Below are 13,330 nucleotides of genomic sequence, written 5' to 3' on the forward strand. Positions count from 1 at the left end.
GAACATGACCTTGGATAGGAGAGAATGGAAGAAAATGATCCATGTAAACGAACGCAACTATTGTCAAGATTGGACACAATACATGTAACCATGTGAAAGCCAAAATTTAATAATTAGGAATGATCCAAATAGTGATTGTCCCTAGTCGACACTCAAATGCCAAGTCCAAGGATTTTTTTTTAATGATAAATTAGTGTCTTCAAGTGGTGAGATAGGAGTGGGGCGGGTGGGAGGGAGAAGGGTGAGCAGTGGCTAAGAATGACGAAAAAGTCCGATTCTATTTTGAGTAGAGTTTTTTGTTTCCTGGTTTTTAGCTACTTCTTGGAGACACTAGTTTCCCTACCCCTCACTCACCACTGGGAGACACTAGGTTATCATGGAAAAAAAAATCATGGTAGCCAAACGTGCCTTAAGGGTGATTTGATTAAAACTGCATGACAGATTTTCATGGATCAGACTTTATCTTGGATTACTTGTATTTTAGTATTGCCTGTTTCAGAGCAAGGTTTAAAATTTCGGTTTCGGTACCGGTTTCGGACTAAGGAATTTCGAAATTTCGGTCGAAATCTGATACATAACCCAAAATGATTATTTTATTTAATATTAAATTTCAGTCGAAATTACCGAAATTTGGGTAATTTCGGTAAAATATTAAATTAATATAAAAAAGCAGTTTTTTTTTGGTCAAATTTCGGAAAAACCGAAATTTCGACCGGAAAAACCGAAATAAATGACCGTTTCGGTTTTGGTCAATTTCGGTGTCAGTCTCCATTAAAACAATGTTTCAGAGTAGTTCTATATTCCTAAAAGGAGGAATGATAGATGCAAGGGCTCCTTTATGCAAGGGCCGGACAAGGGCCTTTAAATAGATCCACGTCATTTTTAAAATCAGTTAAGAAACTGAATTCGGTTGCACTCAATGATATGAATATATATTCAAGGGCACTTGCATCTATCATTCCTCTCCTAAAAGACACTTTATCTTTAAAAAACAAAAGGATACGTGCTTCTCTACCTTTAGATAGGAATCACGCTTATTTTTGGGATAAGCTATCTTAACTGGTGATTTTTCCACCGGAGTTTGACACTGCCGTTACTGTAACGCTCATTCGACTATTCATCAGTTTTAATATTGTCTTAAAGCTGGCTAATAAAGCGCATCTGGTGTAGTGGTATCATAGTACCCTCCCACGGTACTGACCAGGGTTCGATTCCCTGGATGCGCACCCAGCTTTTTTCCTTCCTTTTTTTTTTCCCACAAAAGATAATTGGAAACAACCCTACCTTATCCTTTTTTTTTAAAACGCTTAGAGGGACCTTATCTTATTCATCGAAATTAACTATAATCATATCATTACCCTCTAAATAGTGGTGGAGACTCTCTCTCTAAACGTTATTAGGTGGCTTCGAGGTTCTCTTGCTTGCCTAGGAGGTTTGCACATGTTTTTAATGAGATTCGTGACTAGATGGGGGCCTTGGACCTTTTGTTTAATCATGTCAAGAGGTCAGCCAGTGTGATGCTAGTGCCACGGACCTTTGGTTTGGGATTGAGGCCATGCGAACATCGCTGGACGAAATGGCCACGTGACACTAGGCTTGCCAAAATTGGGTTATCCAAGGAGGAATTAAAGCTTTATGACAATCTTCTCCCTTGATTTTTCTACTCTGTTACCTTTTCTTTTTAATTTCTTAATACTCTCTACCTATATGTGCTTGTATTGACCATCTCGATCCCATATTTCTTCTCTCAAAAATAATCATGGAAAGAAAAAAAAAAAAAAAACCATAAAACATTTTCCGGTGGAAATGTTTTTTCTTGCAACCCAAAGAAAAGAAAATATTGGAAATCTTCCTTTCCCCTACAATAATTTTTTTGACTACAGAGATGCCATGTGAGCCGCGAAAAAATTTATCAATTCTTCCCAAGCATGGTTTTATCCAAAATTTTCTCGCTTCTTCCCAAGCATTTTCCAGATTTGACTAGCATTTCCCTTCCCAATTATTCCCAAATCCGAACTTTGTAAATTTGGTTTTGGGTGAGTGTGGCTTGACAATCAAATAAATGACATTGGAGAAAAGAAGAAGAAAATAAACCAAATTATAAATGTATAGGAGCTTGAACACAATTTCCAAAGACAACTCATTCCTAGAAAATTTTGACAGGGCATGTTCATCTTGCCTTTCTAGACCAACTTCCAGATGCAGCTCAGTAGTTTCATGGAGATGCAAGACACAAAGACAGGTAGAATAGGAGCACTTTGGCAGGCAACTCTTCTTTTGCTTTCTTAGATTTAGTTTCAATAAAATTTCCCAAGTTTTTAGATTTTGGTTGGTGAAGTGCTTGAAGTGTTTCCTTGTAATAAAGCAGACAGCATGGATTATAAGTCTAAACAAAGACCTGTTCTTTATATATAAGTAACAATATCTTACAATCTCTTTCGTGTTGTTATCCTTCTAAGAGTATGTAATCCTCAGCCGCTCTTGCAGGTAGTCGCCACTGCGAATAGGAGGAAACCTGTGGGCACGGTTTGGAATTTATTGTTTTATCCTTATAGTAATTTTCACCAGTCCCCAAAAAAAATCCTTATAGTAATTTAAGTTATGCCCTCTGTAAGAAATGAGATTGCATGGTACCATCATTTAAATGAGTTCTTTCAAAGCAGCATAGAAAAGAGAAGAATTCAATAGATATACCTTGCAGGAGATGTCTCAGTACAGCAACTTTCCAAGCATTCAACCATGCATTCTGAATTTGGATCTAAGAAAAAGGCCACCTGCAAATTTCAATTCAACTCACAGTCAGGAAGAGTGTGCCGCCAATGTTTAAGACATCCAGTGAGCTATTTTATCTTTTTATTTACTTTATTTTCCTTATACACCCAAGTTTTTTTATGTAAGTGGAAAAATTAAAAGATTTTTTCTGATGTAGATTGGGCAGGAGAATTTAAAAGAGTGGAAAGAAATTATTATACAGAATAGCGTTCTTGTCCGATTGCCATGACTCTGTGCAGTGTGGACCTGTGAAAGAAGGAATACGAGTCAAAGGAAATGCTGGAGGACCATGCAATGTTAGAGGGACAATAAAGAATCAAGCAAACCTACAATATTTGACAAAATTGTCTTCATTATGTTACCAAGTTTTCTAACACACGCATTGATATGCTAACTAAGTCCAAACTAAGAAGACATTACCGAAACAAGCAATTAGTCCACCTCTCCAACATATCACCAATGTTCACAATGAAAGCCCTATAGAAATGCATAGTTCAACAAAAGAAGTTCAGTGCCATGAAGAAAACAAGTCCTAGGCTCGAAGTATGCAAGCCTACTATTTTTATCTCATGAAAAACTAAGTGGTAGTACAGTAAAGGTCACTACTTGAAAATCCACATAGAATTTGCTGAAATTCTGATTCTTTGTATAGCCAAATGGACAGAAATATCAGGATGCAGTCAGACAATTTTTACCATAAACAACCAAAATATTTTGTGTAAAAAGAAACTGGGTTGTGCATTGTACATACCAGAAGAAAATCAAAGAAAATGATTTTAAATTTTGCACACACGTTTAACCTATTGACAACATTTACCCAATGTGAAAGCCGAAACCATTCAATTATATGAGCTTAAAAAAAGGTTGCTGTTGTTTTATTTTGGAAAATTTCATTAGGATTCTCAGGCTTTAAACATTATTGGAACCCACAAAAGGGCTTACCCATTGACATGAGGCACATCCTCCCAGACTTGTGGTTGGTTTTCCTTTTCCCTGCAAATCTGTAAATGACCAAAACAGAAACAGTTGTATTGCTCCTGTGGGGCTAAATAATCACTTTTAATTGTTTAGGTCATTTATCCATATCAAACATGCCTGAAGTCCACGGACTCCGTCAGTGGCCAGAAGTGTGACCATTCCATAATCCGAATGAGCAGATGAACCATAAGATCCAATATCTGAAACATCAAGTTCACCTGCAAGTGAAATTCAAGACAAGCCTGTCATAAATAGATTCACATTTTCTCAGACTCAGGAAATGTGTCAATCTCTTAATAACAAGTATATTATTTTTATTTTAATAAGATAACAGTTTCGTTAAATTCAAGAAAAACTGTTATTTCAGTAGCAATGTTTTCCCTATGGTTATAGATGGTCAAGACATTCCTTTAGCAAGGTGAGTCCAAAACTCATTTGCCTTCCTCACAATATGACAAGAAGAAACACTTATGCCCCTTGCGGAGTCCATAAACTCTGTGATTGGGTTTATCATGGAAGCTGAATTCTTTGATGGCCACACCACTAACATAAGAAATTCTTTTGAGTTCCTACTAAACAACCATAAGCCCTCAAATATCACTCACCAAAAAGCCTACCGGAACCTCCAACAACGAACAATGGAAGAATGAAAACTGTTATACTGTTGTGAATAACTTCAATCTAGTTACCAAGTTTTGGCTCAGAAATTCAGTTGATCATGTCATATACAAATTCATTGGAAGTGCTTCAAAAAGAAAAAGATGGTTAGGCATTGCATCTCTTATACATAAGGCTGTCAACTTAAAATAAATTAAAAAAAAAAAAAATAAAAAAATATATATATATATATATATATATATATATATATATATATATATATATATATGAGGAAAATGATTGTGAGCTTGAAGCTCATATAGCATATATGAGCTTGAGGGTCCAAACACATGTGGGCCCACATTGTTAGGATGATCCGAAGTATTCATTTGAAAGGCCCTTACATAGATAGAGTGTGTACAAAAAATCAGCTCCATAGGATCATCCTAACCCATCCAAAAGTGGAGGGCAAAATAGACAAACACCGTTTGCCACAAATCTGCCCATTTTTGCCCTCCGCTTTTGGAGGGGTTAAGATGATCCAATGGAGCTGATTTTTGGTACACACCCTATCTATGATGGGGCCTTGCAAATGAATGGTTTGGATCACCACAAAAAATGTGGGACCCATGTGTTTGGGCCCTCAAGCTCATATAAGCTATATGAGCTTCAAGCTCACAATCATTTTCCTCTCTCTCTCTCTCTCTCTCTCTATATATATATATATATATAAAATTAACTGGTACAGATGTATTTATACAAGCTATAATGAGAACACAATTAGCAATTAACTGAGCATGTAATAGATCATTAAGGAACATATAAATCAACTGCCATATATATCTGCAGTTACAGAAGTTAATGGAAAATATAACAGAGTAGCTGGAATGTGATGGCCAACAATTACCATGGAGATTACCAATTCTTTAGAATGGGACCAACTTCAACTTATTGTATAAATGTGCTATCAAACCTGGATAATGTAAAAGGCGGACAAATGCCATAGGTTTATGAAGGGCCCCCACTTTCTCGAAGAAGCCTTCTTCCAAGTTCAAAGCCAACGCAATCAAAGAGAGTATTTCTTTCCCCACAGCCCTGTTAAAGAAAATTCCAGCATTCGATATTATCATAATCTGCATTTTTCTTGGGTTGCGATTAATAAAAATATATCCACTGTTCTCTTCTCTAGAAATCTAATGTGGTAAAGAAAATAATTAATTTCTTGAGCAAAAAATTTTCATTGCATGAAAAACCAATCTTAATGCGCTTTCACTGCAAGTGGGTTTTGATTATTTTCAGCAGGACTATCAAATGGGGGACTAAAAAGAATAGGAACCTTGGAGGTTTGGGTGTATTCAAAATGGGGTAATTGTTATTTGTAGGGGTAGGGTTATTTCTTTTAGACATGTATTTAGGGATGCTGATGAGGTTGCAGATTCGTTGACTAAGGATGGGGTTACTTAGTATGGACACTAGTTGGGGATGGAATTTTAGATGCAACATCTGAAAATGTTACATACGTGTTAGCCTCGCTCCTTCACAAGCTAACAACATTCCCAGAAAAAAAATTTCTAATCTTCAAAATGGTTTCCTTTCCTCAAATTAGGAGCAAATGTCATCCGAAAATGTCACCCAATACGAGATGTTCTAACCACATTGAGGCCGAAAGGTGTCCTCTCCTACAAGGAAGGAACTGATGCAGCAAAAAAATTAAGGATACAATTCTCCAAGTAAAAAAAGACTTCCTAGGAGTGTGCTAGAATTATTGACAATGCCCATGAATGCCAGAGCAGAAATGAAATAAATATCAGGGAATACTAGAACTTACAAGACTCTTAAATAATATGATTCCATTGTGGCTCTCCATGACGCAACATTTCTAGAATTTCCTAGCCAATGCAGCATTGAAATTCTTGCTCAATAAAATGAATTCATTTAAATCTATATCGAAATCAGGTACTTTCAAATTAATGAAGCATTCTAACAAGTAAACACAAATCAACAGTTACAATAAAGATGATTTTGACAAGAGCAAACGATACCTTCCAAAGGCCACTGATTCAAATTATTATGTTGTGTGGCATCTTCCACAGGTCCAATGTAGAAACTTTCCTTGAAATCTCCTGCTCTTAGATTAAAAGTTAAAACAGATAATGATCAAATCCCTGCTCTCTTTTGTATTTCTATTAGGTTCAAAGTGTTGTAACAAAAGAAAATACAGAAGATGGTAACAGCATCCCTGTAGTTTAAAAATGAAATGTCTAAAAGGTAATGCAACTTTAGGAAATTTTTATCCGTCCTCAGTTAACAATCCTCCCTAGACACCGCAATGGCGGGAGCCTCATGCACTGGTCCGCCCTCAGTTAACAACCCTCAAATTATGGCACCAAAAGTAAAGGAGGACCACAAGTCCAATGTAGAAACTCTCCATCACATTCTCTGCATTTCGATTAAAACAGGTGATGATCAAATCCCAGATTTCTTCCCAATTGTTTTTGGGCTCAAGTGGAAACTGTAAAACTGAGACAACTCAGGGACTGACTAAGGTGAAAGTGTTACGTGCCTAATCGGCCGTAACGGAAATAAACAAAATAAAAGAGAAATAGAGGGGGGGAATGGTTGATTCGAGGCAACCGGACCTCCTAACGACTTGATTCGAGAGGAGCCATGACTCTCCTAAACAAAGTCTCCTTCGCTGTAAATTATCTTCTCTCCTTTTTTCCTTTCATTAGATTACTACTACATAAATACAAGCAAGAGAGAGTGCCACATCACAAGCACACTTACCCACTAACAAGACACATCACAAATAACTAACACCCACTACTTAACACATACACCATAACTAACACCCATAACTCTAAAAACACATTCCCACAACTAACATCCACACCATAATTATTATGCACATAACATTCTTTCCCCCTTAGAATCGACCTTGTCCTCAAGGTCGAATTACGGTAGAAAATATTGTATTCCGCTGGGGTCCCAATCTTGTTGGGCACACTTCGATTGAGAAACACAATCAACTTTAGACCTACGTATTCTTCAAAAGTAACAACCGTGATCTTTCGAACCTGCTTTTAAAATTTGTTGCTCTCGAAGTTGGAAAGGAATAAAATTTTTCATCCTCATCACCATTGATTTTCACGATTTTCTCTATGTGAGCATCAACTTTCTCAAGATATAACTTTGCTCCTTCTTTACGCCGATTTTTTCCAAGCCTTCCGTGATTCGCCAGTACTCCTCCATCATTTTAAAAAACTTCACTTTGATTTGCCGGAAATCATCGCGTAGGGATTCCAAAAGCTCTAACGGCACAGCCATGGCGTAGGTTCTACCGCTTTGATACCAATTGTTACGTGCCTGATCGGCCGTAACGGAAATAAACAAAATAAAAGAGAAATAGATGGGGGGAATGGTTGATTCGAGGCAACCGGACCTCCTAATGGCTCGATTCGAGAGGAGCCATGACTCTCCTAAACAAAGTCTCCTTTGCTGTAAATTATCTTCTCTCCTTTTTTCCTTTCATTAGATTACTACTACATAAATACAAGCAAGAGAGAGTGCCACATCACAAGCACACTTACCCACTAACAAGACACATCACAAATAACTAACACCCACTACTTAACACATACACCATAACTAACACCCGTAACTCTAAAAACACATTCCCACAACTAACATCCACACCATAATTATTATGCACATAACAGAACGTCTTGGAACAAAAGGAAATTCAGAAAATGGAAACATCATCCATTTAGTTTACAAAATAAAACGGCCCACAACTAAATCAACTTTTGAACTTTTTTGGTTCCCAGTTACCAATCCCTTAACTTAGCAAATTTTGGGAGCAAAGCCAAAACGACCAATGCAATATACAGTTTAAGGTACAGAGAAGCTGCTGAGAAGAAGAAGAAGAATGAATTCACAAAGTGTTTGGAATCTTCAAATAGAAATGCTACTAAAATGCCTACCTGAATTTTTGCAGTTCTCATCGAAAACAGAAAGAAAACATACTTATTTCAGGAAATCTTTCATTATCATGAAAGGCATTAGGAGTTAATGCTAAAGGGTCTATATGGAGGTACAGTCAAATACAGACAAAGAAAACCAAATGAGAGGACTATAAGCCAGGGATACAGAGCAAAAAGATGACAAAAGGGTGACCCAAGAGAGAGCTGCTAGTTCGAGCATTTCAGTTCTCCAAACAGGTGATACGGTTGGCTCGTCGATATCCACATTCCCTTGTTTAAAAAATGAATCTATAGAAATTTCAAATAAGAAAAACCTTACAAAATGTTCTTATGTAATACATTAATAAATAATTGCAGATAAGAGAACTATAATTCAAACACAGACTGTTATAGAATTAAGAAAAGGGACCTTTGGGTTGTGTAGAAGGATCAAGGGTCTCAGCGTACAAGGGCGTGTAACCTCTGTGTTCCTTATTACGTGCGACTTTCATCTTCTCTTGCAGAGGCAGTGAGAAGAAATTTCTGCTCTCATCAAACACTCGCTTAAATATCTCTTCCTCAATCCCGTGATTTACAAGGAAGAAGAAACCATAGTCCAAGCATGCCTGAATTTTTTTAGCAAAATAACAAGAGCTATAAGGATGATCCTCTGAACAGTTAATTCCAGTAAAAAGGATCACTCTACAGAGCAAAAAAAGCTTCCAGAACATCCATTTCCATAATCAAAGTTATTCACGATACAACAAACTTAAAATAAATAAAAGCGTAAAGTTGAGCATTTAAAACCCCTAAACTTTCATAAAAAGGAAGCTTCGCATGTTACTTAATGATGCAAAAAAAGGACGTAAGAGCATTTGCGATAAATAAAATCTCTCCAACTGAGTGAATCATAAGAATAAATTAGTTTCTCAATACCTAAAAGTTTATGATATAGTTTCCTATGCAATGTGATGAATTCGTAATAAAATGAAGAAAATAGATGAAATTGAAAGACACAATTACGGTGGAATGAAGCTATTTGCAACATCAACATGCCAAGAAGAAACAGGCTTACAGGGATAACATCGATCGCCATGAGATCCAGATAACCGTAATGTGCTAGAATCATACGAAAACCAGAACCTATGGTTTGAAAGACATCAGCCTAATGTAATTACAGGATAGATCTCTGTCTCTATCTCTCTCTCTCTCTCTCTCTCTCTCTCTCTCTCTCTCTCTCTCTCTCTCTCTCTCTATGTGTGTGTGTGTGTGTGTGTGTTTCAAAATGCAGATGTGGGTAAGGACGTGGCTCTCTTTTTTTCTTTTTATTTTTTCTTTTGGAAAAAGAATCCATATAAGTTTTTTTTGAAACTTAAGGTCTTAAAGTTTTAAACACACTCCTTTGGCATTATCAAATAGAGAAAACTCTTTGAGGAAAAAAATAATCACACAAATCGGAAGTATGCTCCTAATTAAGAGGAAGTATTTGGGAAGTGTGTTTCCCCTAAATTTGGGAAGCAGGAAGTATTTAGCTTCCAAGGCGAGCTTCCATGAAAGCGAAAATCCAACCCGAATAAGAAGCTTTCAATAACTACGTTATTAAAATAATGCAACAATGATTGGAAGATAGATTTTAAGAGCACCACATGAGAATGGATTTGGCAGTTGACACGCAATCTGGAGAGAATAATTAGTATTTCTGCACTGTACCGGCCCAAACCGGACATGGCTGACAAGAAACCCTCTGGAGACAGTAAACTAAAGACATCTGTGACAAGACTACGAAACCACCTACTTGCTAGTGGTACTTGAACGCTGATCCACAAAGTGCAGAAATGGACTTCAAAGGAGTTAGGGGGTTTCTGAGGTTGCTGAAGCATAAGAGCCTGTAAATGAACTATTCAGCTATCCATCAAGTGCACTGTCAGTGTGCCGAATATTTTCTGAAACCAGGTTATGATCTGAAGGCGTCTTCAGATGCCTTGAAATTCAAAATGGAGATTATATTGAAACAAACCATTTAAATCCAAGAATTTGTTAACTACGCAAACAAATTATGTAAGAGAAGAAAATAATTTAACGATGAAGGAAAAAAACACATTCATAATCAACCAAATCTCCTCACATGATTCAATTTCATACCGTCAAATTGTGATAAAAACAAAGAAAAGTATGGGTAAGATAGACTGGATTTGTAGAGCAATACCTCACGGATCGATTTGGCAGTGGAGATGCGATCTGGAGAAGATATGTCGATTGAAGGAAGGTTTAGGGTTTCTCCCATTTCTCCTCTACAACTTTCTTTCTCCAATTCCGAATTTCAGACTTTAAATAAAACGTGTACATGACCATGGTGCGAAAGTCTCACTGTTCCTCCCTCCCCTCCCTCCCATTGGTCCATAGATAGACAGACATAGGGTGTAAATGGATATTCGGAAATTCGATTATCGTCCGCATCTGAATCCGTTTTAAAGCGAATATTATCCGAATCCGTTTCAAGCGGATATTATCTGAATCCGTTTATGAGATATCCGGCTCTTAGCGGATACGAATCTGGTAAATGGTATATCCGAATCCGTTTCAAGCGGATATTATCTGAATCCGTTTATGAGATATCCGGCTCTTAGCGGATGCGAATCTGGTAAATGGTATATCCGATCCGTTTAACATCCAAATCCGAGAAGTAAATCCATTTTATTTATTATTAATAATATCATTAATATTTATTTTTAGTAATGACACACTATCTTTTGTTTCTATAAGAAAAGTGAATATTCTTTTTAGAAAAAATAAAATAAAAACAAAAATAGCCCAAACCCATTCCATCATATAAAAAAAAAAAGAAGGAAAAACCCAAAGACCACTACCAACACTATCATCCATCCCCATCCCCATCGCCTCCCTCTCTCTCTCTCTGCCTTTGTTTTAAAAGGAAGAAGAGGTTCTCATATATTTCAGGGTTTGAGAGTTAATTTTGTGAAGAGAATGTAGAGGTCTAGTTTTAGGGTTTGGAAAATTCATTCGAGTAAGTAGGAGAAAAAAGATAAAGTACTGCAATAAAATGTTCGAATTTACCGGATAAACAGATACGGATAATATCCGAATTCGAACAATATCCGACGGATACGAATTCGGTAATAGATATTAAATATCCGTCGAATCCGAATTCGGATAGTGTATACTGTAATCGAATTCGGATATAGCCATATCCGCTCCGAATTCAATCCGTTTACACCCCTAGACTGACCCATCTAAAATTTAATGGACCCCACCTGCTGATTTGTATATAACAGGGTGGGCCCACATTTTTGGGGTGATGAAAAAATTCAGATCCATAGGATCAGCCTAACACATCCAAAAGTGGAGCCCATTTTTTCCTTCACTTTTGGATGGGTTAGGATGATCTGATTTTTTTGTACACACCCTATTTATGGATGAATGCTTTGGATCACTCCAAAATATGCCTAATATCCGAATTCGAACAATATCCGACGGATACGAATTCGGTAATAGATATTAAATATCCGTCGAATCCGAATTCGGATAGTGTATACTGTAATCGAATTCGGATATAGCCATATCCGCTCCGAATTCAATCCGTTTACACCCCTAGACTGACCCATCTAAAATTTAATGGACCCCACCTGCTGATTTGTATATAACAGGGTGGGCCCACATTTTTGGGGTGATGAAAAAATTCAGATCCATAGGATCAGCCTAACACATCCAAAAGTGGAGCCCATTTTTTCCTTCACTTTTGGATGGGTTAGGATGATCTGATTTTTTTGTACACACCCTATTTATGGATGAATGCTTTGGATCACTCCAAAATATGGGCTCACATGATTTTTTTTTGCACTCAAGCGTAGATAAGCTATCTGCGCTCGAGTGTAGGAACACTTTTATGTTTGATTACTAGATTATTTTGTTAAATTGCTTAAGTCACCTCATATTCCTGCAAGAAATACTTTATTTTAAACTTCTTATGAATTTTAAGGTTGTTTTGGAGAATCTCCTTTTACATTCTTGTAGCGTTATTTTTGTTCCTCTTCTTATATGTTAAGAAAAATAGTTCTAGAAAAAATATAAGTGAAGAATCTCCCTTGCATCCTACCTTTGATTTTTAGGATGCTTTTCGAATCCTATGTTTTTTATATTGGATCACGATCCATTATGAAACACACTGTCCATAGAGGATCCATTCAAATCCTTTTCAGAGTGCTTTTTGAATCTACATTTTTAGTTTGGGTCACGATCCATTTTGAATCGGACTGTCCATACATAATTAGGACTTAAGATCCTGGGTGAAAGAGAGGTAAAAAAATAATATGGTGTCTGTGGTTTTAGTTAGGGCAGTGATAAACCGACCCCTAATATCTTAAATCGACCCCATATCTCTCTGCTCTCTCTAAGCACTGCCCTATATGAGGGTCCGTTTAAGATATATTTATGAGGGTCCCTTAGTTATCATTATTAATGTTACGATTACACGCATTATAAATAGACATAATGGAACAAAAATATGAAAGGTATTTTCCTATTGGTGCCCTACATTCATATCTAGGACACTATATCGAATTTTGTGCTCACGTCTCTGAGTCACTCACTATCCAATATAATCTGGGAAGTGATAAATCGACTCCCAATGTGTCTTTCTCTCTCCACTTTCTCTCTATAACTCGGAGGAGAGAAAGTAATCTGCTAGGCTTGTAATTTTCATTGAAAATAGGGTAAATTTTTAAATTTTGGAGAAATTACATGGAAAATAAGGTTAGTATACACTTAATAATTCAACCCAAATTTGAGCCATTTGGGCGTAGATTCTAGATCGTCCTGATTCATCGTGTGGCCCACAAGATCAACAAATAATGACCATAATAACCATACATCTGTGCAATGTGTAAAAGTGGGCCACCCCATTTCCATAAATCATTTTTCAAAAGCCATAAAGCATTACAATAAGAATGAAATTCCACAGATAAAAAAAAAAAACCCCACTCCTTTTATCACCAGGGACACCC

The 13,330-nt window shown here is 36.7% G+C and overlaps 1 protein-coding gene and 1 non-coding gene across 4 annotated transcripts; one reads left to right on the top strand and one right to left on the bottom strand.

Moving 5' to 3' along the window:
* The first annotated feature begins 1,155 nt into the window (after positions 1-1,155).
* On the top strand, positions 1,156-1,226 carry TRNAG-CCC (transfer RNA glycine (anticodon CCC)). Its single transcript has one exon. It is a non-coding gene; the product is annotated as a tRNA-Gly (tRNA).
* Positions 1,227-2,315: 1,089 nt separating this feature from the next.
* Positions 2,316-10,671, bottom strand: LOC143878200 (kihadalactone A synthase LFS-like). Of its 3 annotated transcripts, none has more exons than XM_077380502.1 (11): positions 10,516-10,671; positions 8,740-8,935; positions 6,390-6,470; positions 6,176-6,236; positions 5,321-5,442; positions 3,868-3,968; positions 3,715-3,773; positions 3,193-3,249; positions 2,973-3,018; positions 2,695-2,774; positions 2,316-2,515 (listed from the first exon to the last, which is right to left on the bottom strand). In XM_077380502.1, exons 1-11 carry the CDS (start codon positions 10,591-10,593, stop codon positions 2,455-2,457), a joined length of 942 nt encoding a protein of 313 aa, XP_077236617.1. In that variant the 5' UTR covers positions 10,594-10,671; the 3' UTR covers positions 2,316-2,454. The 3 variants fall into 3 exon arrangements, with proteins under 3 accessions (XP_077236617.1, XP_077236633.1, XP_077236623.1); XM_077380518.1 differs by having other exon boundaries at positions 6,176-6,263; positions 6,351-6,470; XM_077380508.1 differs by lacking the exon at positions 3,193-3,249.
* Positions 10,672-13,330: the final 2,659 nt, after the last annotated feature.

Source organism: Tasmannia lanceolata, unplaced genomic scaffold (assembly GCF_043159265.1).
Source record: "Tasmannia lanceolata isolate RefF3 unplaced genomic scaffold, GAP_Taslan_0.1 ptg000002l, whole genome shotgun sequence".
NCBI classification, from domain to species: domain Eukaryota; kingdom Viridiplantae; phylum Streptophyta; class Magnoliopsida; order Canellales; family Winteraceae; genus Tasmannia; species Tasmannia lanceolata.